The sequence below is a fragment of the Mauremys mutica genome, chromosome 6 (assembly GCF_020497125.1).
Source record: "Mauremys mutica isolate MM-2020 ecotype Southern chromosome 6, ASM2049712v1, whole genome shotgun sequence".
NCBI lineage: Eukaryota > Metazoa > Chordata > Testudines > Geoemydidae > Mauremys > Mauremys mutica.
Window position 1 is genome coordinate 33,172,678 of NC_059077.1, and position 26,562 is coordinate 33,199,239.

General features: G+C 45.5%; 1 protein-coding gene and 1 non-coding gene across 5 annotated transcripts in view; both read right to left on the reverse strand.

Moving 5' to 3' along the window:
• The window catches only part of SLC38A9 (solute carrier family 38 member 9), a 78,844-nt gene extending 54,698 nt beyond the window's left edge, over positions 1 to 24,146 (reverse strand). The window contains exons 1-2 of one of the 4 annotated variants that reach the window (XM_045021856.1): positions 24,035 to 24,146; positions 15,029 to 15,176 (exon numbers count right to left, since the gene is read on the reverse strand). In XM_045021856.1, coding sequence (XP_044877791.1) covers positions 15,029 to 15,147 — 119 coding nt within the window. In that variant the 5' untranslated portion in view covers positions 15,148 to 15,176; positions 24,035 to 24,146. Of the gene's footprint in view, positions 1 to 7,148; positions 7,314 to 15,028; positions 15,177 to 16,497; positions 16,517 to 16,655; positions 16,675 to 24,034 lie in introns of those variants that run through there. The other 3 variants (XM_045021855.1, XM_045021854.1, XM_045021857.1) reach the window with 3 other exon arrangements.
• On the reverse strand, positions 9,715 to 9,874 carry LOC123373477. The gene has a single exon (XR_006580757.1). It is a non-coding gene; the product is annotated as a U1 spliceosomal RNA (small nuclear RNA).
• Positions 24,147 to 26,562: the final 2,416 nt, after the last annotated feature.

A 26,562-nucleotide genomic window follows, 5' to 3' on the forward strand; every position in this document is an offset into this window, starting at 1 on the left:
TCTAACTGAAAGAAGGCAAGGAACATACCACAAATGCAATATTTATCTCCTTATATAACCCATTTTAAAAGGGAATTGGGCCAAAGTCTGATGTGTTAGGTTGCACCTGCATAACAGAGCAGAATGGTGACCAGTATCTAGTTAAAAATACTGGACCAAATTGCATTGTGTTACACCAGCATAACTCCAAAGCTCAATTAAGTTAATAGTTGTTCTAGCTTTATACCAGAATATTTTTAAAAAGTCAATTTTTAGTTCTCATTTACCTCACTGTTTCCTTTTGAATGGCATTTGATTAATCACTAGGAACATGATTCTCAGGAACAAAAAAATCCCAAGGGACAGATTATGGCCCATCCCTAAGCAGTCATGCGGCAGCATACACCGTACAGAATAATATCTCCATCTCTCCTTCCAGCATCGGATGTAGAGGTTCCACACCCAGTAGTTCCTCAAACATAGGAATGTAGGGATTGGGTGGAGAGGGGTAGGCAGTGGGCTCAGTTCCTTCACTGGACTGCTTCTTCACTGCCCTTAATACAGAATCTTACCCCAGTTATGGTAAAGAAAAATGATAATTTCCACTTCTGAATCATAGCAATATATAGACACAGAATCTGAATGCTTTGTCAAGAACTCTTTATTTCTATATAGGTACAGGACTCCATTGGCTTAGTAAGACATTAGCCAAAGTCACATGAGGGTTTATTTCTCAAGATAATAGAAATAAAAGTTGTATTACTTGCTTGCAAACCTTACTAAACTTTTATTGCTTCCCTTCACCTGCGCTTTTATTGGCTAAACTCACTAAGATTTACAAACAACAACAATATTCAGATTTGTTCATTCACCTTACACACACTCAAAGCAAAAAAGTTATAAAAATAACCCCCCCCCCCAGCAAATTACAGGTAACAATCAAAACAGCTCTTACAGACAACAGCAGCAGCAAAAATTGAGTCATGAAGAAAATTTTATTTTTCCTGCAGTAAGAACCAGGTCTATTTGAATGTGTGGAGTTTGAGCCAAGACACATAAAGATGGTGGCCAGTTCCCTTTAGAGAGCATCCTGTTATTGGGAGCTGCTGTAAAGGGTTGCATGGTTTTCAACTCCGCCTTCATTCTGGGACACCATTTTCCCTGAACAAGTTCCCATCCTCCTCCCAGCTACAAAATTAAGCATCTATATCACAGCACAAACTTGCATCAGGAGGTTAATAAAGCCTGATCTGGAACTGCAATGCATCTCAGTGACTGGCTGCTAGGAGACACCTGAGAGAGATGGAACTTGCTGCTGAAGCCCTGAATGCTGAGAAAATCATTTATGTAATACTCCCCACTGTTAACAGCACAAGACAGAAATGCATGTTTTTCTCTGAGCTGATGTAAGCAGATAGGAAAAGCATGGTACTTTGTACAAGTTGCAAATAGTTTGTCCATCTGGAAGTATTAAAGGAATCATAGAATATCCGGGTTGGAAGGGACCTCAGGAGGTCATCTAGTCCAATCCCCTGCTCAAAGCAGGACCAATCCCCAGACAGATTTTTGCCCCATATCCCTAAGTGGCCCCCTCAAGGATTGACTCACAACGCTGGGTTTAGCAGGCCAAAGCTCAAACCACTGAGCCATCGCTCCCCCTCATTCTCTCTCCCCCTCTTGAAAAAAAAATGATCTAGTGAATTAAACCCTTTCCCACATCTCATCACTTAAAAATGAAAAAAAAAATTAAGTACTCCCAATCAAGATTACTTTTTTGGACTATAAAACTATGAAGGGGGAAAATACTGGTTTTATTTTTATCTATATTTGGGACATGGAGGTGTACCTGTATGAATTAGGATTTATTTTTTTCTTAACTAAATATATTCGAACACAATCATGAAGTAAAACTGTTGGTGAATTTAGTTAAGTGTGGAAAATGAAGGGTTAACTAGTTCAACATAGGTACAGAAAGGACATATCTATGCACAGATCTCATTTCAAGGCACATTCATTTTAGTTGAGAAGTTATTGATACTCTATACATTTGGTCTCCCTGCACTTCTAATGTAAATAACTTTCAACAACAAAAGCAAGATCTGGGAAACTAAGGTTAAAGTTATTCATAATAAAGGGATGAAACCCACAGTTTTTTAAAATGACCTGCATGAATAATTTGTTTCTCTTTCTCATTTGGGTTTTTGTCACATGCTGCTTTCCACATATGGTGGCATGAGAGGTGTACATTTAATTATACCTTACTCAGACTGAATGCACAGTATAAAAATCCAGTGAGGTCTAGCTTCTTCTGCCCCACCTGGGATTAATATTGTTGGCACATCTCCTCTGTTGTTCCTGTGGGAAAGCTACACTAAAGAAGTGAGGCTTACACTCCACTTCCATGTGCTGAGATCTGTGGCACTTTGCCTCTTCTGGAATGGCGCTCAATAATCTTGGACCAGCTGCCATAAAAGCTCTCCCCTTTGCTATGTGGCACTAAGCTGTTGAAAGAGATCAGGTTCTGAGACAGAGCAGCGTGGGCCAATATCCAAGACCAGTGGTTCTCAAACCCCTCCCGCCCCAAGGGCCACTTGAAAATTGCTGAGGGTCTCGGAAAGATCATTAAGTGGTCTGCCAACTGTTTTTTGTACTGTTAGCTAACTATTGTAAAGCACTTTGGATAAAAGCGCTATATTTAAAAACAAAACAAAAAATAATAATACACTTTTTTTGTTCTACAAATAAAATCAAACAACTCATTTTAATATCAGTAGTCTTACCTTTCTAACGTGATTGATGTGCCCTCTTTCCCACCGTGGCAGCCCCCAAGCTGGGGCTGTGAAAGAGGGGGTGTTCTCTCCCTCTCTCCCCCACCACGGCAGCCCTCAAGCTGTGGCTGGGAAGGAATGGGGGGTGTCTCTCCCTCTCTCTTCCGCCATAGCAGCCACAGAGCTGAGGGTGGGAAGGAGGGCCATCTCTCCCTAGCAGCCACAGCCCTGGAGCTGGGGAAAGTAGCCTCTTTTGCTGGTCTTCCATAGCCCTGCATGTCCCAAATTCCCTCCACCCCTTCTTCTTACTCCACTGCCCCCTTCCACCTTCCCCATTCCCCTGAAGGCCACCACCTCACATGTACATCTTCTCCAGGGTCCAGGCACCTAATTAGTGGAGCCACACCTGCACAGCCACTAATTAGGTGGGTGGCCCTTCATTCTCTCATGTGCAGCCACCCAGGCACACACCTTAGAGGGAAACTATCCACAGATCATCTGAATGGAGCTCACGGACCACTGGTGAAACACGGACCACAGCTTGAGAACCTCTGCCAAAGAGCACCTTACAGATGGAGACCAGAGACCATTAATTTGACCAAGTATTCCATAGAGAGAAGAGTATCAGGGAGATGCTTTTGGTGGTGACCACGTATAGAATAAAGAGGCTTGGGAACGCCATCAACATAAAGCTCAACAGCTCTATCAGATCACTGAGAAACCTTCACTCTCAGGAGGGAACTCACATGGGGTCACTCAAAAGGCAATAGGAATAAAAAGAGGCATAATGGGGGCGGGGGAAATTGGCATGACTATGAGTGTTAGTTTATAGAAACAATAGTGTGGGTGACACCCAAGCACTGAAAGAGTAAATGGAGGGCCAGCAGAGTTCAATGTATCTGCTTTTTTTCAGGACAACAGTACTATTATACTCTACATTTAAATATTAATCCAGCTGACAATATTCTTCACTTAGGGGCAGAAATTCCACCACAGGGGAACCAGTGTGTTTACCACTGAATGGTAGGTACAGACAGGATGCTGGAATTCCACACTAGAGATTTACATCTCCTGCACAACACACAACTGTTCTGTGCATGGGACACCAAGGCCAGCAGCTCACTTGGGACATGCAAAGGGAGGAGGCCATGGGATTGGCTATTACATTTACCCACTAGCCATTCTCTCCAATGCACGATAGCACAGTAAACGTGGAGCTACTGCAGCTCCACTGCAGGGGCGGCTCTAGACATTTCGCCATTCCAAGCACGGCGGCATGCTGCGGGGGGCGCTCTGCTGGTCACCGGTCCCACGGCTTCGGTGGACCTCCCGAAGGAGTGCCTGCGGAGAGTCCACTGGTCCCGCGGCTCCACCGAAGCTGCGGGACCAGCGGACCCTCCACAGGCACATCTGTGGGAGGTCCACCAGAGCCGCCTGCCACCCTCCCAGCGACCGGCAGAGCGCCCCCTGAGGCACGCCGCCCCAAGCACGTGCTTGGTGTGCTGGGGCTTGGAGCCGCCCCTGCTCCACTGACAGGGGAACGAACTGCTTCCTCCCCAGCTTCCTTAGTCATATTGTGTACTTGGTCCATGATTAATGCAAGGAACCCTTGATACTAATCAGACATGTTAGTTTTCATTTTATTTATTTCCAAATATCACATCTTGGACAATACAAAGGACTGGGAAATTTCTTGTACAAAAAAAAAAAAAAAAGGCTTCAATACCACTGGTCAGGAGAATTCAGTTGCTGAGCTATATGCATTTTGTGACTAACATTCATAAGGATCACAGGACAACTGAGGCACATATTAATAAAAATATGGATGAAGGACTGAATTTCTAAGACCTACTATATCTCAGGGTTATTCCTTGCCATTTTAGAAATACATATCTTTTCTTTTATAATCATAAACTCAGATACGATGATGCTCTGCATTAGGTCCAGGAAAAGAAACCCTCTAAAATCTTTCTGGATGGAACTGTCAGAAAGATACATATGGCAAAAAGAGTAAAGGAAGTCCCATATATGAATGTAAATGTAGATTAAACATGGATTTTTATTTATTTATGTGCAAAAATGTGGCTATAGAAACTGCACCCACAGAAAAGGGCAGAATATGGCATAAATTTGGCTAGTCTAGTTGTGTGCAGAAATCTGCCGGAATTTTCATTATCTTGAAAACCTGGTATATTCTGCTTTTCTGAAAATAGTGATGAGTAATATTTTAGAAGTCCTACAAAATGGAATGCACATTTCAGAACAATAACTGGAAAGGGGTATGTTTAGGGCCACTCTGTGGAGAAGGAGAACATACTATTTCATGTCATAGAGTTAGCCTTGTTTGGATCTGAATAGCCAGTGCTGTACATCTGCTGAATAATATTCAGAATGAGGCCTTTAAAACAAGACTTTTTTTTAACTTCACTGTATTATTTTAGTGCTCCTCCATGACACTATAACATTTCAAGTCATAGAAACATTTAATTTGTGTTCAAATTATACTGTCTCACCATAACTCAAAGACATTCGCAACATTTCAACTTGAAGACACTTTACTTGCTTTCATATATGAAGCTTTAGAGCTGCTACAAAGCTGAAGAGGGAATAATGCGTGAGCTGTCAGTATGCTCCCTAATCTGTTAAATGCTTTGGGGCTGGAGAGAGAGAAAGGAGACTTCATTTACTGTTTAAATGAAGAAAAATGTCTTTTGACCGGCACGGCCATTCACTGTATGATTGTAGAGCACCTAGCACAATGGGGCTTCAATCTGGTTCAGGCCTGTAGATGTACTAAAGGCCTTCCCTCTTCTCCAGTTCACTCATGGAAATCAATCTGCTCTATGAAACTCACCAGCAGCACTGTTCATAGGCTAATCTGGGTCTTAACTGTGCATATTTCACATGTTCATGTCTGCAGACCCCTATCCTGCAACTAGATCTGCATGCGATAAGTAATCTACCCATGCAGATCCAACTGAAGGAACAGGGCCAGATAAACTCTTTGTGGCAGGGATTGTGTTTGCTTAGCATATTTTTCTGTGGAAAGCATATCATGTTCAGTTATAATATCTATCAATCAGTGTTCTTGTACTGATATAGGCATCTATCAGTGCACCTATATTGGTTATTTGTAGTTCTTCACACTAACGTAGCTTTTATTCTACAAAATGCTGTACAAACTGACAAATAATAATGCTAAATTAAACCACAGACCTCCTCTTGCCCCAATATTTGAGTTTTGTAATAATTTAATCATTAAATACTATGGATATTAACCCAGCTATTGAAATAATGAATCCCTTCCTGCAAAAAGAAAACACTGAGAAGAACCTTTTTGCTCAATTACAGTCTATTTCTTTGCACTAGGCCCTTAGCTACATCTGTTCTGTAGTTAGAAGATTTTACCCTCTAAAGATATCTATCCAGCATCCTTCACTATCTCTAAATTCACAAGAAAACTTTAAAAAGGAGGTAAAAAGAACCACTTCTGAAGAAAAGAAACTCCTTAGCTCCCTCACCCCATACTATTACTCTTTTCAGTAGTGAAATTTAGAGATGTTTATTTTTCATACTGACTGCTCCTGAATCTTCTTTCATCTTAACTTCCACCCTTTTATTCTTTTTAAATTCCCTGCCTTTTTCTCCCATTGTTTTCCCCTGTAGTTAAAGGTCAGGAACATCCACTACAGTGGTTTTCAAACACTTTTACATTGGAGAATTACTTCTAACACAAATGCCTTCAAGTACCATCCTCACAACTCCAAACATTCCTTAAGACAATTACAACATTTATTTACATAAAAGTTATAATCGAAGAGCTTGAAAGGCAAAAACCCCACCCTAACTTTAGTTCAACAGGTGCCGTTGCTGCAACTTCATAGTGACATCCCAAAATTAAGGTGTGTACAAAATTACTATGTTACGATTACCAACAACCTAAGAATTACATAATTAGCAAATCATTCATACTGAATAATTAGAAATTCTAAAGGAATAAAAAAAAAAGCAACAGTGTCTACTTTAATAGACTTGTATATTACTTAAAACCATTTACATCTCTAGTGTATTTTTTTTGTTAAACAAAGTAAAAAAAAATCTTTACTAGATTAAGAGACATAATTACATACCAGTAAAAAACTACTTTTTGGGCAATTCAACAACACATCTTAAACCAACAAACCCAATCGGTCACCTTATAGTTTTTAAAAAATCTATCCAAGGCTACTCAGAATAATTAACTTATTAACTAGAAAAAGAGTCAACTATGAAACAAACAATAATATCCCACAATATACAATAGACAAATACTAAACATAAAAATACACCATGATGTCTTTAAACACAAGAAAAGAATATTCTAGAACCAACCAACAAAGGATACTAAAAAACACCACAAACCTGTTTCTGATCATGGTATTCACAGGAACAGGTTTTAAAAAAAACCTTCTGTTAGTACACCTGCACTGCTCCTGCTCCCACTTCCTCTCACCCCCTACTTTTAGCATAAGGCAGATTTTTTTTTTTCTCTCCTAGGTATGGTTCCTAAAACCATACAACCAGGTAACCTACTTTGTGCTAGTCAATCCACCACACACTCACAACTAGAAGAGGTTATGATGGCCAGGCAGGCCAATTAACTCCATAGGCTACACCTGGAGGGGAAGCCGGGCGATTGAAAGCAGGCTCAGCTGGGCACAAATAGGTGGGGCCTATAAAGTCAGGAAACTGGCCCTAGAGAAAGGCTGCAATTGCACTCAGAACAAGGAGGGCTATCAGGAGTTAGGAGAAGTAGTCCATGAAAGAAGTAAATTGATGGGCTAAAGGTTCCTGGAGTAAAGTATAGACCTGTGGTTCCCCTACCAGATGCCAAAGGAGGGGCTCCTAAGACAATGAATAGGAAGACTGCCTATGACTAGTGAAAAAAGGACTTTGCTATATCCTGGAAGTGGGAATGGTAAGTGACCTAGCTGGTAGGCTAAGTCATGCAGAGAATACTGTTCTCCCTAAGATGAGAGAGGATCTATCGACCTAACTCAGGTATGGTTCCCAGGTGTCCAATTTTCAAACAGAATGCTCAATCAAAAAGGGACCCTGGTGGCTCTGGTCAGCATGCCTAGGGGCAGCTGGGGGCTCTACATACTGCCCCCCCCAAGCACTAGCTCTATGGCTCCCATTGGCTGGAAACTGTGCCCAATGGAGCTGCAGGGGCAGCATGTGGAGCTGCCTGGCCATGCCTCTGCATAGGAGCTGTTGAGGAGAGTGGCCTGAGGTAATTGCTGCCCAGAGCATGCACCCCAGCCCTGGTCTCCTCCCTGCCATCTGAACCCCTCATCCCAGTCTGGAGCACCTTCCTGCACCCCAAAACTCTCATCCCCATACCCCCAATCAGAGCCCTCACATGCCCCAGCCCAATGACAATGAGCATATGAGTGAGGGTGAGGAGAGTGAGCAACAGAGGGAGGGGGGATGGAATGAGTGGGGGTGGGGTCTCAGAGAAGGGGTGGGGCAAGAGTGTTCAGTTTTGTGCAAGTAGAAAGTTGGCAACCCTAGACCTGAGAGAGGTGGTAATGGCATGCAACCATGGGAAGGGGCACTGACTTTGAGAGCTAATTGCCAGAGTGACTAGGAGGAGATGCCATGCTAATGGTGAGTGGGGTAGAGGCTGACAGTTCGTGACCCCTGCAAGTAATAACCTTGTGACCCCCTGAGGGGTTCCTGACCCCCAGTTTGAGAACCCCTGTTATAATGCTGCTATCAATCTTAAATCTGTGGTGGAGAGGAAAAAGACTTTCCAAAGACAACAGTGCCATCTTTGTGTCTTTTATGCAAACTGCACCTCACAGACACTGCCTTGGTAATCAGAAAGGCAGCAGGGCTGAAAAGCTCAATCTGGGTGATTGAGAGGCAGCAGGGGCACTGACTGCACTTCTTTCAAAACTGCCTTTAGCTGAAGTGGGTCAGAGCATCTGGCCTTGCCCTTCCCTTCCTTCTGCTCTAGCAGCACTGGCTGCTGCTGCCAGGGAAGGCAAGAAAGAAAGTCTGTCTTGTAACAGAAGCAGAAATCACCAGATGGTGCTCTTACAAGTAGCCTTCTATCTATTTCAAGATGAAAGCAGCTAGTTCTGAGAGAAAGTGTCTGCTCCCAGCACTCTTCTGTAGCTCTCTAACCAAAATCCTTTCCTTTGCTGCAGCTGCTGCCTACAGATTAGACCCAAGTAAGGACAAATAATCAAGAGAACCAGCTTAACCATAGGTGCTGGAATGATGGGTGCTGGGGGACCTGCTACACCCCCTGGCTTCTAGTAGTAACCCAAATACATGGCTTCTGCTTTTAGCACCCCCCACAATAAGTTTTTCCAGTACCACTGGGCTGAGGCCAGGTAGGGAGATTTTTTTGGAGGGGGACAACCCTGAAGACAGTGACCTACAGGATATGTCTCTGCTGCAGCTAGGAGGTGTGATTCACAGCACAGGTAGACAGACTTGTTAAAAATGGCAGCATAGACATTGTGGCTTGGGCAGTGGTTCAGGCTAGCCACCTAAGCTTGGACCAGCAGCCAGGTGGCCTTACAATCAGGCTGCTAGCTGAACTGCTGCCCATGAAACAACATCCATAGTACTATCTTTTAGCATGCTAGCTTGAGCTGAGGTAGTGAGTTTGTCTACCCGTACTGGGAATCTCACCTTCCAGCCACAGTTGTCAACATACCCACTACCAGCCAAGCCAAGGTGGGAGCAAGCCTGCCATTACTATAGGCACAGCTGTATCGAAAAACAGTGCTGCCCTGAAAGGCCAAGCATGGATCAGAAAACGGCAGGCCTGCACAGGCAATGAGAGGGAAACAAAACAGAAAGGCAGGAGCAGGAAAAGCCTACAGGCACCTTAAGCTTTCTTGTTTAGTTTCTGTTGCTCAGGTATCTTAACAGAGCTCATGCTTTAGTTTCTTTGTGGATGACTAAATGCCAAGGAAAAGCATAAACACAACCCCCTCATGACCACAAATGACACAGCTGAGTGATGTTTGCTAATATGGGATAGTCAGTGCTTCTGGAGTGCAATGGATGAACCAAAGCATAAACTAACCACACTCCTAACCATAGTATCTTCCTCACCAGGGAAGTATAAGCTACACTTGTTGCATGTGTCACCCTCTCACCCACCATTCTTAGCATATGGCAAATCTTTCCCCTGCCACTTGCAGCTCCATACAGCTGTATTACATGGTAGCCCAGTTCATGCTATCTGGGCCACAAGGGCCCCAGACACTTTTCAGTATTAAGTACATGGCAAGAATTTGTCCTGCACTTCCTCTTTCCTCATCCCAGAGTTCTCTGTTGCCTCTAATCTACCTGCACAGGCCATGCCCCTGTTTTGTGAGCTGCCTCAGGCAGACATCCATCATCTCATTCCTTCCCTGCCTTGCCCAGGGAAGGTAAGTAGAGACCCATGTCTTGGAGGTTCTATGCCCTTGACTTGCATGTAAGCTTGAAGCCTTTCAGTCACTGGAGTCTCAGCAATAGTGGATGGCAGGAAATCAGCCCACAGATGTGCTCCTGCACTAGTGTCCATGGTAGGATGACTAGATAAAGTGTGGAAAAATGGGGAGAGTAGGGGGGTAATAGGTGTCTATATAAGAAAAAGCTCCATATATTGAGGTTATCCCTATAAAATTGGGACATCTGGTCACCCTAGCCCATGCTGGGGGGACTCTTCTATGCAGACCTCATTCCTCTGCCAGAGAAGTAAGGCTTTCTAGAGAAGACCTTGCCCTCTATAGCCCTTTTGTGCATACTGCATCCCAGAGATATGGTGCTTGGTGAAAAGACAAAGTAGCAGAGCCAAATGTCCAAGAGAGCATGGTGCTGTTCCCTCCATCTGGAAAGTAGGTTAGGGGCTCCATTAATAGTGAAACACGCTTTCCCTCCCACTTACTAAATGTTACTGTCTTGCAATTAGTATTTATTAAAGGGATGCAGTGGTACCTGGCATACTCTATTCTATTTTCAACTGCAGAATAATTTTGAATGTTAAGAATGTAAGTTATAGGCCGGGCTAGTAGCACCGCCTAACATTAAGGTTTCCCAGCACCTCCCACTATAAGACCTTGTTGTCAGTTGCTTACAATGTTACCAACAGTTTGGGTTTGGGCTCTGTTTTCATGTTGGGGGTGTCCTTCAAACTAAACTTTTTTGGAAAATTTCAGCCAAAATGGTTAAGCCACTTCCAAGAATGAGGCCAAAGAAAAATATGCTGTTTTGCCCATAATAAATTCTGGCAACCTTTTGAGACCCTCTGCTGCCCCATGCATTTGAGTATGAACTCAAAAAGTGGCAGCAGGGTGGCCTTTGTGTCCGGGATGTGCCTTTTGCTGTCTCAATGAAAATCTGCTCAAATTTGTCCAAGTTATAAACCTTTGAAAATGTGAAGCTTACAGATCCTCAGACTTGTTAGAGCTTTGCAACTAAAATTCCCCGACTATTCCATCTGCACTGAGCATGCTCCTACTTGGGGATGAGCAAAATTTCCCTTGCCATCACAGCTCTGGGCTGCTGTGGGCCAGGCACCATAGCTGAGAATAGGGAGCCTGTCTCTCCTGTGCCCTCAATGACAACACCCCACCCATCCCTCACTGGATCCAGGCAGCAGGAAAGAGGAAATTGTTTTATTTGAGTGCACAGGGCAAAGTACCAGAATTGGGGTGGGAGGAGATGAGGGGGAAGGGAGAATGGGGGAAGCCGATTGAGAGACCCTGGAGGCTGCCAGGGATGACAAATTTGAAATGTGAGTTGAGGTGAGGGTAGAGAATGAAACTGTCTGGAAAAGGAGTCTCGGGATGGAAATGGGCAGGGATGGACTGGTGGCTGGGGAAAGCATCCTTGGCTAAAATGAGCAACGTGGGGTGATTAGGACTTGGTGGGCAAAGAGACTGGGACTAGGAATCAGTGAAGTGGAGAGAGGAGTGGAGAAATACTAGCCAGTGAGACATGAGGTGGGTGTAGAACTGAAAGAGGCTGGACAAGGAGCCTGGGGCATGAGTCACTGAGATTGGATGAGAAGGGCAGATTGGCACTGGGAACCAATGAGGATGGGGAATATGGGGGGAAGAGGAGAGACAGCTTAGATCAGTGGTTTTCAAACTTTTTTCTGGTGACCCAGTTAAAGAAAACTGATGCCTTTGATCCAACAGAGCTGGGGATGAGGGGTTGGGGTGTGGGAGGGGCTCAGGGCTGGGGTAGAAGGTTGGGGTGAAGTCTGCAAGGTGGGGCTGGAAATGAGGGGTTCAGGGTGTGGGAGGGGGCTCTGCACTGGGAGTGCAGGCTCTGGGCTGGGGCCAGGGATGAGGGGTTTGGTGTGCAGGAAGGGGTTTCAAGTTTGGGGGTCTCAGGGCTGGGGCAGGGGATTGGGGCACAGACTTACCTCCAGTGGCTCCCACTCAGTGGTACAGCCAGGGTGCAGAGGCAGGCTTCCTGCCTGTCCTGGCACCACAGACCACACTGAGCCTCAGAAGTGACCAGCAGGTCTGGCTCCGCGTGGCTCTCCCACAGGCACTGTCCAAACCAACCAATGGGAGTGTGGAGTCAGTGCTCAGGCTGCATGTGGAGCTCTGTGGCCCTGCTGCCTAGGAGCTGGACCTGCTGCTGGCCACTTCCAGGGCACAGTGCGGTGTCAGAACAGGTAGGGACTAGCCTGCCTTAGCCGGGCAGCACAGCTGACAGGACTTCTAATGTCCTGGTTGGCAGTGCTGACCAGAGCTGCCATGACCCAGTGCCTTACATTCCACGACCCAGTACTGGGTCATGACCTGCAGTTTGAAAACCACTGGCTTAGATGATGAGTTGGGAGGGAGGAACTGGGACTGGCTGGGCAAAGAGACCAATTGAAAGGAACTGGGGAGGGTTGGAAGGGAACTAGGAATGGCTGGGCAAGGAGACTGGGTGTGAGGGAGGGACTGTAACTTGGTGTCTGGAGTGGGGGATGAGGACTTGCTGGACAAGGAGCCTGGGATGTGAAACCTGAGGAATAAAGACCAGGAATTTCTAAGTGAGGAGACCGAGACTGGAATAAGAAGCCTAGGGTAGAGAAGTGATAGGACTGAGACAAGGACAGGTTGGAGGGGAATAGGCAAAAGGGGTCAAGGTTGGGGGAATGGGTAGAAGAGTCTGAGCCCACTAGAGCCTGCTCCTCTCTATAGCCTGGAACAGAAGCTAAGATTCTTGAGTCTCACCATCCCTCTGCTGTAAGCAAATATCTGTAAAACTGGCAGTGTTCCATCCCCCTCTAATGCTGGTCCATATAGAGGATGACAACCTATTACTGCTATCAGTTACTCTGTTAACCCAAGTCTGTGGGGCAGATCTAAAGATTCCAACCTGCTGCTGACCATGTGTGTGTGAATATGATGCCACATAATGCAATCTATTTTTTAGTTTGCATTTTTAAGGACCTAGGAAATTACACACAAACTCTACTAAAAATATTACTAAGGTTTCAAAGTCAAGCACTTAAATTAGGAAATGACAATTAATACTGTCTGTGCATCCTTAATTCAGCCCATTTGTATGTATGGATTGATTATTCATTACATGATCATACTTGCTTCTGCCCCAGGCTTCTCATCCCAGTCTCCTTGACTGTACTAGTCTCACCCCTCCAGGCTCCGTGTCCAAGTCCCACCCCACACATTTCCAGTCCCAATCTCCTTGACCAACCAGTTCCAGTTCTCCCTGCCCTTAGCTCCTATCTGATCGATCTCTTGCCCCACCACTGACATCCCATCTCCCCCTGACCTCCCATCACATACCCTCTCTACCCATGTTCCTTGTCCACACAGACAACTAGTCCCAGTGTCTCTTCCTGGGCTTCTTGTCCTAACTCCAGTCTTTCTGTTAGGTTCTATGGAAGCTAGAAGCTGGGGTCTGCAGGATTGCCAACACCTCCATGCCACTACCTGGCAGCCATGATAGGGCAGTATACATCTCCACTTGAACCCTGTGGAGACAAACACCTTGGAAGGCTTCCCTTGTGGCCCCTGATTGGTCCAGGTGCCTTATTTAAGCCCAGGAGGAATTCCAGGAAGTGTCTGTGCAATCAGGTGGACTCCCCTGCCAGCTATAGTTATGGACCTGCCTCTCAGATAGAGCTGGGGTCAGAAGTCAAAGAGCAAACTCCTGGTTCCTGACCCTTGGCTCTGACTCCTGGTTCTTGACTCCAGCTCCAACCTTTGATGTGGTTCCTGCCCTCGGACTGCTATTGCTCCGACCACTGGGCCTAACCACCCAAGCTCCAGTCATGACAATTGTCCCCATAGTTTAGTCCCAGTCAACTTGCCCAGCCAGTCCCAGTTGTCCCTCTGCACTCCAGGTCTTTGTCAGACCTGTCTCCTTTCCCCCTGCATCTCCAATTCAAAAGTTTCAACATTTTTAGTTTCAAAAAAATTCAGCCTGAGGTAATCAGACACTCAGCATGGAAAAGTTCAGCCTGAAGTGTTTGGCAAAATTGTGAACAACTGCAGTCTTAAAGGGAAGTGTCAGGCTGCCTTAATAGGTTGTTACAAGCCCCACCTATAATCATACTAAGTATAGCTGACATGTTGCCATCACATCCCTAAGAATGCTGCAGGATTGCCTATTTCTGAAGCATAATTTTCTGGAGGCCCTCCAAGCAGCATGTCAGTGGGTTTCCCTTCTTACATGCGCACGTTTTTTTAAACTCCTACATGCCTATGAATTCATATACACATGCACACAGCATTTATTTATATACCTGTGTTCACACAAGCCATTCAATCTTTTGCATACTCTCACCATTTAAGTCTGAGGTTTTAATTGTCTAATAAGATTAAAAATTTTAATAGACCTGGAAATCAATATGTATTCACTACATCTATTCAGTTTAAGATAGATTTGGAAAGCTACCAATATATCTTTTCTAACAAGTTCCCACTGCCCTCCCTGAATTGTCAAGGTTTCAGCAAACTCAATAGACCTGTCTCTTCCTAGAATAGAAAAATACATATTTATAATTTAGCTCAGGAGGTGTTTATTAGAAGCCAAACCTTTTTGGTCTGGTTATTTTATCTTTATTGAATTGTTCTAAAGGTAAAGATAAGACAGTCACTATCATGTAGGGTGACCAGACAACAAATGTGAAATCAGGACAGGGAGTGGGAGGTAATAGCCTATATAAGAGAACCCCAAATTGGGACTGTCTATATAAAATCGGGACATCAGGTCACCCTACTATTATGATCACTGTATAAGGTTACACTGCCCCTCACCTCTTGCATTTTAGGTCTGCTGGATTAAACTGAATGCTCATGATTCCATAATCACTTTCATCACCTCCAACAGGGATCAGGAGAGGTTTGGTATCCTCTTCCAGATTTGAAGAATGCATTTCTTCTAGATCCTGTAAATTATTCTGACCTAAACAAGTGAAACAAGACAATTATAATTAGTAATTAAGGTCCTGTTATGAGTTTGGCATGGGCAGAAGCCTGCATACATATAGAGTCCAGGTGGTACAAGGGAGGCAGAAAGCCAACTTAACTAGCTACCTGGTAATTCCCCTTTCATAAAAGGAACTTAGTTGGTGGTGGATAGCTGGCATAGTGTGCCTCTACAGCATGCTTCTGCTACCAGTGTAGGGATGCTGCCAGAATACCAGTACTCTCCAGTTGCTGGAATAGCCATGCATAAATTAGAGCACCCTTGCTGAGGACTAGGACTGGTCCCTCCCTAGCTGGTCTCAGAATCCAGTGGCCACCACCACCATTCTTCCCCTTTCCCAGGCTATGCTGATCACAATTGAAAATCAGGCCCATGGCATTCAAATTAACATTAAATAGGGTGACTTCCTTCTAAGCTTTTGTCATGTTCAGACCTTCATAACATGAGAATCTCTTCTGTTCTCAAGCTTACACTGGTGTAACTGAAATAAATTCACTTATTTCAATGAAATTACTTTGTTTGCTGCTGTGTAATTGAGAACAGAGTTAATCCCGTTCAGTGGACTAAATGCCTTGCTGTTTCATTCCACTAGTGCAAACTTTCCAGAAAATGCATCCTAAAAGTTGCACAAAGATTTCTTGTCTATTTCCCAAAATAAAGATCAGATTATGGCAGTATTGTAATATTTCATGTTCAGCCACCACCAAACTAAAAGGAATCAGTTGTCCATATTCCTACTTATCATGGATTATAAACATGTATGATAGTTTTGGAAAAGAACCCTGACTAGATTCTGATCTTGCATACATTGGTGTAATGCCACTGACTTCAAATGAGTTACACCAGTTTGAAACTAATATATCTGGGATCAGAATCCAACTTTAAACACACAAGATTTTATTTTCTTTATTTTGGTTTTCATGTGGAGGCAAGAGAATCTTTGACAATTAATGAGTTAATCAGAATTGTAGTGGTGTATCAAAGATGACCTGAAGAAATCCCTGAGGGTACAATTTAAATACAAACCATATTCTTTATGCTTTATATTGCACAATATTGGCTTGAAACAAACAAATGCTTAAGAGCTTAGGTAACAAATACTGTGCATAATTTACACAGACATCTCAGAATTTGGCAGATGTACATCTGAATGTTGAGAGCAACATGCAACTCTTCTTACAAATGAGAATCTATCCTACGTGTGTTTATTGTGACATCATTCTGCCACAACTGCTTATTAGCCTTCCTTGCACCACTTCCACTCAGCCTCTCCCAAAGTGCTCACCACACTCCTCACCTGTTCCATCAAATTTTCCTCCTCTTCCTTCCCTACCCCTCCTTCCAAAAGCATCATCTCCCATTCCTTGAACCCACCTCTCCTTTGCAGTTCTTTCTCCCCTCACCCTCTTAAATCTATGTATAACTTCTGCAGCCTCTTCTGACTCTTCTTCTCACCTCTGGCAATCTCTGCCCTAATGCTGGCTGTCATCCCTCTGTTGAATCATTCCGTGCCACCACTGGCTCTGTTCTAACCAATCTGATTGTGCTTATTCCTCTGTTCCTGCCTCCTTCCTTCCCTGGCTGCTTCTGGAATTGGTAAGTTTTGTAGATGGAGCAGGAATATTTATTATCTCTTCTTGCATCCCCTGAAACCTGGCTCCTCCCATCTGACATCACCTCTCCTATTGCACCCTGTCATACAGCCTCTTCTGACCTCCCCAAAGTGTCAGCACATGTCAATGTTGGACTCCTAGTTTTTCCAGCCTTACTACTTCCAATTCCTCCCTCCTATCCTTTTTCAAACACTACAGGCTGGTCTACACTTAAGTCAAGTTGGCTTAACTACAAAAAATCTTGTCCCCTATGTGATGTAATTAAGCTAACCTAACCCTCAGTGTAGACACCAGCAGGTCAATGGCAGAATTCTTCTGTTGACCTAGCCACCCCCTCTCAGAGGCATATTAACTACAGTGATAAAGAATCCCTTCAGTTGCTGCACAACATGCGGCCGGCATGGGCTCACTGTGTGGCCTGTGGGGGTGAGTAGGCAAGCAGTGGGTGAGGGAGGGGGGCTAAAGAGGCAGGTGGGCAGTGGCAGGGGGTGAGGAGGCAAGCCAGGGGGGTGGGGGGCTGAAGAGGAAAGTGGGCAGTGTGGGGGAGGGTGTGGCAGCAAGTGAGGTGGGCAGGCAGTGGTGGGGGCTGAAGAGGTGAGCGAGGAGTCAGTGGCTGACCTGTTCTACTGATTTGGTCTGGCTCCCATCACCTCTCCAAGGTTTGCAGCTGTCTGGAGGTACCTGCCTCCCATGCCTTCCTCATTCACACCTTATTCATTCAACAGGGCAATTGATTACAAAGTTGGGGGAAGATCTTATTCTACTTCTAGCAAAAAGATATTTTTCTTTTACCTTAATTATACTACCTTAGGGGCTGGCTTGAACATATTACCAAGGTTCAATACTGTTTCAGTGGGGCAGCACTGGGGAAGGAGGGTTTGTTTCTGTGGGGTGGGAGGTGCTGGGGGGGTGTTTTTGGGGGGCTTGACGGTGGTGGGAGGCTTTGGCCCTCTGTTTTCTTTGGAGTAATATGGCCCTCGCCACTTTACGAGTTGTGCAGGCCTGCTGTAATGTCTACTTTACAGCACAGCATAGAAAAGTTAAATGATTTACTGCAGGGGTTCTCAGACTTTTGCAGGGCTGCCCAGAGGATTCTGGGAGCCTGGGGTCTTTGGTGGGGGGGCCCCTGTTTCAGCAGTAAGTTGGCAGTGGGGGGTCCTTCCGCTCCAGGACCCGCCGCCAAAGTGCAGCCAGGTCTTCGGGGCACTTCAGCGGCGGGTCCCGGAACGGAAGGGCCCCCCATGCCGAATTACTGTCGAAGACCTGGCTGCACTTCGGCAGTGGGTCCCACTTCGGTGGTAATTCGGCGGTGGGGGGTGTCCTCCTGCCCCGGAGTGGAAGGATCCCTCGCCGGCAAAGAGCGGGAGCAGAAAAAGCTCTGGGGGCCCCCAGAGCGAGTGAAGGACCCCGTTCTGGGGCCCTGAAAAACTCTCATGGGGATCCTTGTGGGGCCTGGGGCAAATTGCCCCACTTGCCGCCCCCCCCCCTCCGGGCAGCCCTGGACTTCTGTACTGGTGACCCCTTTCACACAACAAGCCTGAGTGTGACCCCTCCCTTATACATTAAAAACACTTCAACACCATTATAAATGTTGGAGGCAAAGCAGGGTTTGGGGTGGAGGATGACAGCTCACGACCCCTCATGTAACACCCTCATGATCCCCTGAGGGGGCCTGCCCCCCCATTTGAGAACCCCTGATTTACTGAAAGCTACACAGGATGTCTCTGGAGGAGTCAGGAATAAGAACCTAGACTACTTATGCCTTGTATCAGAGGGGTAGCCGTGTTAGTCTGGTTCTGTAAAAGCAGCAAAGAATCCTGTGGCACCTTATAGACTAACAGATGTTTTGCAGTATGAGCTTTCGTGGGTGAATACCCACTTCTTCGGATGCATCCGAAGAAGTGAGTATTCACCCACGAAAGCTCATGCTGCAAAACGTCTGTTAGTCTATAAGGTGCCACAGGATTCTTTGCTGTTTTTACTTATGCCTTGTAGTCCTCTGCTTTAGCTAAAAGACCATCTTCCTTCCTTTTTACAGAATTGTTTTTAAAGTAGAGATGGATTTTAAACTACAACCCTAGATCCAAACATCTTACATTTTGTAATGGCGGACACTAAACTTGAGTCCTACAATAGTTACACACAATATAGGACACTCACTATATTAAATCAGGAAGTTTTTTTTTCAAGAAACAAAGTTACTCAGTTTAGTAGGTTTTGTTGCACAGCAATCTCCTTGCAGCCTTTTTCAAAGTGATTTTCAGCAGAATGTTTTAAAATATTTATTTGGAGGCAGGTCAGGGAGGGCCCTGATCAGCAAATGGCTTAAACTTTTCTCATGTATAAACTGATGTGAAAATGAGTGGAGTCCTTGTGGTGTAGGTTTCCACAGATGAAACTAGTGAATACTTGCAGTTTAAAAGGGAGAGAGATGGGAAAGAAATGTACTATAAAAACAAACCTGTCAGGATTAAAACAGGAAGAGACAACTTTAATTTAGCCAAAGCTGTATAGAACCAATTGAGTTAGGAGGAAAAGTAAAGCTCAAAGTTAAAGGATAAATATGCAACTGTTGCTGCTGATATTAATAATGCAGGAATTGTCTTAGTGCTAAAATAACTAAAGCAGTGTTTTTCCAGCCTGGGGGTCCCTGTTGCTTGTCTAATCCAGTGAAGACATGAGGCAGACAAGACTGGAAATCAGGGGAGCTGAATGACCTTGGGTCTAGTCCATACGCTCTACTTTAACACATTTATAGTGAAGGGCAGCTTCTTGAAACTCCTCTTCCTTCTGTGCTCCTGAAGGAGCCCCAAATAGACCTGGGTACAAAGCATGACACTCTGTATCTTGGGAACACCCTACACCCCCATGTTCATCTTTATAAATGATTGTGTGGTATCAATACAAAGTTTGTCATGTTGGGTGTCTTCAGAAGGCTCATGACACTGAGCATGGTTGTTATAGTGGTGATACAGTAATTGTTACAGTAATGTTATAGGTTATAATTTCATGTATATAGTTGAGGTTGAAAATGACTTAAAGCAAACCCATGCAAAAACTAAGAACAGAGGCAATTCACACCTTGTCAGGGAATGGATGGGACAAGCACAGCCCAGCCTCACAGAAATGATGGACACTGGCTTAGGCAGCAACAAAATAATCTTACTGCCTCAAGTGAGTCACCCCCTTCTTTTAGTCAGTTTGGAACCACAATGAGGTAGTGCTCACCTGACTGAAGTGGGGGAGGGGGGCACAAAGCCAAGAGGAAAGAAAGGACATGATAAAAGGGTGAGACATTTGCCATGCTGTCTCTTTTCCACCTACATCTACAGCCACCACCACCAAGCGACTGAAATGCTGATCAAAGGGGAGAGCCTGACTGAAAAGTAACCAGCCAGCCTGATGAGAAGCATCTAAGTTTTTAAGGACATTGAAAGTGTTAAGTCTAAACCCTTGAATTCTGTATGTGAACATAGTTATAACATGGTTTGGCCTTCTCCACAATGAATGACAGGACTATGAGATTTGTCTACACTATGAATTTAGCCTGTCAGTCATGGGACACAGAGGTGTGTTCTAATTTCTTTTGTTTGTAGTAGGGCTGGGACAACCATTTTATAGAACTGTTTCTAGGGAATAGAGTTACAGCCTTGCCCTAAGCCATGTAATATTGTTCCCTAAGATGTTATCCGCAGTAGACACGACTGTTAGAACACAGATATCCAACCTGTCATACAACCACACATTGGAACAGTTAGACTTAATGGCCCTGTCTTCCCTAAAGAATTCTAACAATTCCATTAACAATGGGTTACTCCTGAGGGAATTCTGCAACACTGTGCAATGCAGAATTTTGCAGAAATTACTGTTGGGTGTGCAGAATTTCCTCCCCCACCCCTACCCCCAAACACAAACTGTCTGCAGGGCTGTTGGCAGGGGAAAGGGGGGGGTAGGAACTGGAGGGTTCCTGGCAGCTGCAGTTCCTAGCATGCCCTGAAGGCAGGGGGCAGCATGAGGCTTTCTCCCCTTGGATCCCTGGGCTCTAGGAGGGTAGGGTCTGTGACTGTCTCGGATGGGGGGGAGGGGAGGGCTGTGAATGTCTAGGCTGGGGGAGCCCCCACAGCTGGGCTCTGGAGAGGAGGGGATGAGTGTCTCTGGCCTAGGGAGGCTCACAGCTGGGCTCTGGGGGAGGAGATGTGAGTGTCTGGGTGACTGGGCAACAAAATGTCAGATGAAATTTCATGTTGATAAATGCAAAGTAATGCACATTGGAAAACATAATCCCAACTATATATATAAAATGTCTAAGTTATCTGTTACCAATCAAAGATCTTGGAGTCATTGTGGATGGTTCTCTGAAAATATCCACTCAATGTGCAGTGGTAGTCAAAAGTGAACAGAATGTTGGGAATCATTAAGGGATAGAAAATATCATATTGCCTCTATATGAATCCATGGTAGGCCCACATCTTTAATATTGCATGTAGATGTGGTCACCCCATCTCAAAGATATATTGGAAAAGGAACAAAAATGATTAGGGGTATGGAATGGCTGCTGTATGAGGAAAGATTGACTGGGCCTCTTCAGCTTGGAAAAGAGACGACTAAGGGGGAATATGATGGAGGTCTATAAAATCATGACTGGTGTAGAGAAAGTAAATAAGGAAGCACTATTTACTCCTCATAACACAAGAATTAGGGGGTCACCCAATGAAATTAATAGGTAGCAGGTTTAAAACAAAAGGAAGTATTTCTTCACACAACAGTCAACTTGTGGAATTCTGTGCCAGAGGATTCTATAACAGGGTTCAAAAAAGAACCAGATAAATTCATAGAGGATAGGTCCCTCAATGGCCATTAGCCAGGATGGTCAGAATGGGCAATAGTGGAAGGATCACTTGATGATTACCTGTTCTGTTCATTCCCTCTGGGGGAACCTGGCATTGGCCACTGTCAGAAGACAGGATACTGGGCTAGATGGACCTTCAGTCTGACCCAGTATGGCAGTTCTTACGGATTTGGAGGGGGCCGGGGGGAGAGTGTCTGGGCAGGGCAGGAGCCCATGGCTGGGATCTGGGGGAAAGGGTGTGCATGTGTGTGTGTCTGTCTGTGTCTGGGCTGGAGTGTGGGGGAGAAGTAGGAACTGGATTGTTGTATGGGTTTCTTCAACTTTCTAAGCCGGGTTTTTTTTTTTTGTTGACAGGTGTTTTGAAATAAATTACCAAAATAATTGAAACTGGTGATTATGTAGTGTTTGACAAAATTTGCAGAATTTTGAAATGTGTACAGAACTTAATTTTTTGCACAGAATTCCTCCAGGAGTAACTGGTGAAGCTCAACATGCAGTGTTGAAAAATAGCTGCTGGAGCCAGAGAGGTATCTCCATTAGCTTCCACTATTGCAAAAACTCTTGCAATTGGGTTTGTTAGCAACAGTTTTGTAACCTGGTCCCTAATGTAAGAAGGCTCACTATAGTTTGTCCAGCTATTATGAATAAAGCTAGAACATCAGAACTACATTTTAAAAGCAAACTTAAGGCATGTCTTTTTAACACAGTTCAAGCAAGACTTGGTACTTTGGCCCTAGAATGTTTGGTTTGGTTGGTTGGATTTTAGCAATTTAGCTAGTGTGCTTAAACAAGTTTCCTAAACTCTGTTCTCTAACCAGTTTTCATTTGGCTGGGAACCAACTATAGATGGCCTAGTCTGCATAAATAAAACCGTTATTTAAACATTTTATAATTAAACTGTCATTTTTTAATGTTAATGACAATATTCAAATGAAATTAGCACAATCTACTCAAAGGAAACTGAACTACTACCAAAATATGACGAATCTTTCCTACTCTTAACTAAACCACTTCATGTCATTCCACTGATCACAAAACAGAAACTGACTATCTTGATAAAATATATTGGATAGGTGAAAGACAATACTACATAAAGATGGTGCAGGTTCCAAGTTAAGTGCATCTGAAACAAATCAATAGACATAGCAGTTGACAGCCAATATATCTTAACCTAAAATAAGTAATTTCCACATTCAAATAATAACATTTACAAAAAACAATTCAAGCTCTTGCAGATATTACTGGACAGTATCTGCAAAGATTTTTGCAAATTATATTCAATTTAAAACAATTATCTTGTCCATGGACCAACTCACAAGTTCTACCACCTTCTTCATTAGGCTGAAGGGGAATGCTAGAATAGGAAGCATCTGGATTCTAAGGCTGACTTAAACTCATCAATGTGTGTTCTGTTTTGGGATCTGAGGTGAGACAGCTAGCAAATACACTAGCCACAGCCTTGAGATTTCAGAACAGCACACTTCCTTTAAACTTTCCAACCAAATTCTTACACTAGAAGTAGAGGATGTTATCAATCACTTTAAGCTGGCTGTACCAGTTATATTTATAATTAATTTTGTGTGATAGAGGACAATTACATTCATTTGCTTTACAACCCCACACGATCTCTACAACTCTTACAAAAAAAACAAGTAAGTTCCATAACAGAGAGATGTATCAAATGCTGTAAATCAGTCTGATGAAAGCATTGCACTACTTAATCACAATGTGATGTACTGCACATCAGTGCAGCTAGATTGTAGAAAACAGATCTATCACTTATAAACCATACAATCTATAACTCTCCCCAACTTTCTGGCTATATCTTAGTTCACTCGTTTAAAACAGCTTCATGCCGAGCATTGCTGCTTTTAGAAATACTTAGTTTCCAAGCTTTGTGCCCCGGCTGTCGTTTCCATGTGATGCAAGATATAATCTCTTACCTACAGTTGTAAGATATTCACTGTGAACATTAAACGTGGCTGTCACTTGACTCGCAGCAGCCAAGGAAGAGAAATAAGGAGCTAGGGTGAAAGTGTGCCCCCACTGAACTCAATGGAAAAACTCCCATTAACATCGGTGGGGCTCAGCTTTCACGCCTCGTGTTTTACAGAAATCTCTGCATATGGAAACAGCTACTTACTACGCTCCTCCTAGCTATTCCCCCGGCCCCCGAGACAGGATTTTATCAACAACATTGCAGCCAGTGCCCCAAAGCACCGCCTGAGGCGGGCTGGGGGCAGCATTAACAGCCTGTTCGTGTCCATGTAGCTCTTCTCGCCCCAAAGGCAGGAGGCCCCCGACACAGGGCTCGCTGACCGCCCGGGGAACGGCAGCGCCCGGCCCAGCACCAAGCAATGGCAGGGCTGTACCTTCAGCAGCCGGGACCTGCACTCCGCCGCAGCCCCTTCTCGCCCGGCGCTTCGCCGGCACAAACAGGAAGGGCGGGGCGGCTGCCGGGGAGCGGGCCTGGCGCCCATAGGGCGCATGGGCTAGGAAGTTTTCAGTGGGCGAGTCGCTCAGGCTAGCGAAGGGAACGTTTGCCTGCTTCGGACTACAACTCCCAGAGAGCCTTGCGTCAGGCTCTTCCCCCCCGGACTCCTCCCAGGGGAGGGCAAATAGCAGGATAGAGCGACTGCCTACATTTCCCAGCAAGGAGGAGGAGTACTTGTGGTACCTTAGAGACCAACAAAATACTTCTCTTTTTGCTGATACTGACTAACACAGCTACCACTCTACGTTTCCCAGAGTGACTTGCGCGCTAAGCCGCCTTCTCCCTCACCCGCCCTGAGACCTGTTACCAAGCTGAGCGCTCCCAGGCTGTGTCAGGGCTCGCACACGGGGTGTGTCTACCGTAACGCCTGTTTTCTGTTGCCTCCTGCTGACTAGGGAGAAGGCGAGGGTGCTTTATTTCCATCAGGTTATCTCAAGCCACTGTTTAATTTGATGGACCCTGCTCCATGCTTACGGCCAGTGTAGACACAGTTTGACACCCATAGCTCGATTGTAGTAAGGTCGAGGTTTAGCTGTGCTAAAGTCAAGATGAAGGCATTAAACTCTCTGCTGTGGTGTTTTCAATGAGTTAAACTAGCGGAATTGAGCTAACCTGATTGGAAAAAGCACCTTTTTCAGTGCCTATGGTCTGGAAAAAAGAGGTGACGATCTGTCTTATTCTGGTAGCAGTAGTTTTTAAACAGTATATAAAGTGTGCTGCTCCACAGCCCAGCTTGATTTTTAAGTGGGTTTTCTTGGACCAGGTCTATGACCCCTTGATTTCCTTCCCACACACACACTTTTATGCCCTGCCTTTTTTTCTCTACAGGTAGAGTGTACTTTAGCACAAGGTAGCTGGTAGAGGTGAATAGGGTTGGCCTTAGTGAAAATGGTACCCTGGGCAAACGTATTTTGGTGCCCCTGACCAGGGGTGCTAGAACAACTTTTATAGTGGGGGTGCCATTTAACCAAACCATAAACCCTATAGATAATGGAAACCACTTCAAGCCAGGGGGTGTGGCAGCACCCCTAGTTCCAGCACCTATGCCCCTGGCCCTGACAGCACCCCACTCCCATATTGCCCTGAGCCCCAGGGCTCACCCCATCACCTCTAGGCCCTGCTGTTTCCTCCCTCCCGACAGTATTTAATTTGCACTGGCTGAGTGCCCAGCACTGAGTTTTGGGGGAGTGTGTGTGTGTGTGTGTTGGGGGGAGTGTGTATGAGAGAGAGAATGTGTGTGTTGTGTTGGGGGACTGTATGTATGACTGTGTGTGTGTGTGTGTGTGTGACAGTGACAGTGTGTGGTGGGCGGATGGAAGAGAGTGTGTGTGTGAGTGATCAGTGATCACATAGGCACCGACTCCATGGGTGCTCCGGGGCTAGAGCACCCACTGGAGCCTCTATGGGGAAAAAATGATGTGTGCTCTGCACCCACCAGCAGCCAAGCTCCCCACCCTGCCCCAGCTCACCTCTGCCTCCTCCCCTGAGCACATGACGTCCCCACTTCTCACCCTAGCTCCCAGCACTTGCTGCCACGAAACAGCAAGCGCTGAGAGGGAGGGGGAGGAGGGGGAAGGCATCATGCTTGGGGAAGAGGTGAGGCCGGGGCGGGTATTTGGGGAAGGAGTCCAATAAGGGTAGGGAGGGGGCGGAGTTGGGGCGAGGACTTTGGGGAAGGGGTTGGAATGGGGGTGGGGCTGGAGGTGATGGGGGGGGGCAAGCACCCATCAGCGCTGGGAAAAGTTGGCGCCTGTGAGTGATCATGTCAGCATGATCAGGGAGCCTGAACAGCAGCACTGGCAGCTTCCACTTCAGACCCAGAGGCACCAGCACAAACACACTCTCCCTGACCCCTACCCAAGAGCAGCAGAAATTGGGCACACAGGTAGAGGGAGAGGGACACCCCCCCCCCCACCCACACACACACTCTGCAGCAGACAGGAACCAGGCTCCAGCTCCCGAGCAGCTTGACCTTGAGTGGCTCCATGGGTGGGGGGAGCAGGGCAGGAGCAGCAGCGGATACAGATGGCAGTGGAGCAGGGCAGTGGGAGAGGAGGGGCACCCTTACTTCAGAGGAGTCACCTGACTGGTCCAGCTGCTTCCCCCTTCCTCCCCCCCCCCCCCAGCTCAGTCCGTCCGCCCTCTTCAGACGCTGCCGTGCCTGCCTGGTTGCCTCTAAGCCCCACTGGCTGTTGGCAGGTCAGGTGGTTGTGAGGTACCAGCATGGGCAATGCCCCCTAGAATACCACACCCTGGGCAGGGGCCCAGCCTGCCCCCCTCTAAGATTGGCCCAGGAACCCTAGGCTCACTCTGTGCTAAAGTAAAACTTGCCTTGGGTACACTAGTGTTCTAGAATATGTTAGGATGTGCTAGTTAACACACACAAGCCCAGTTTTTTTATTTTAG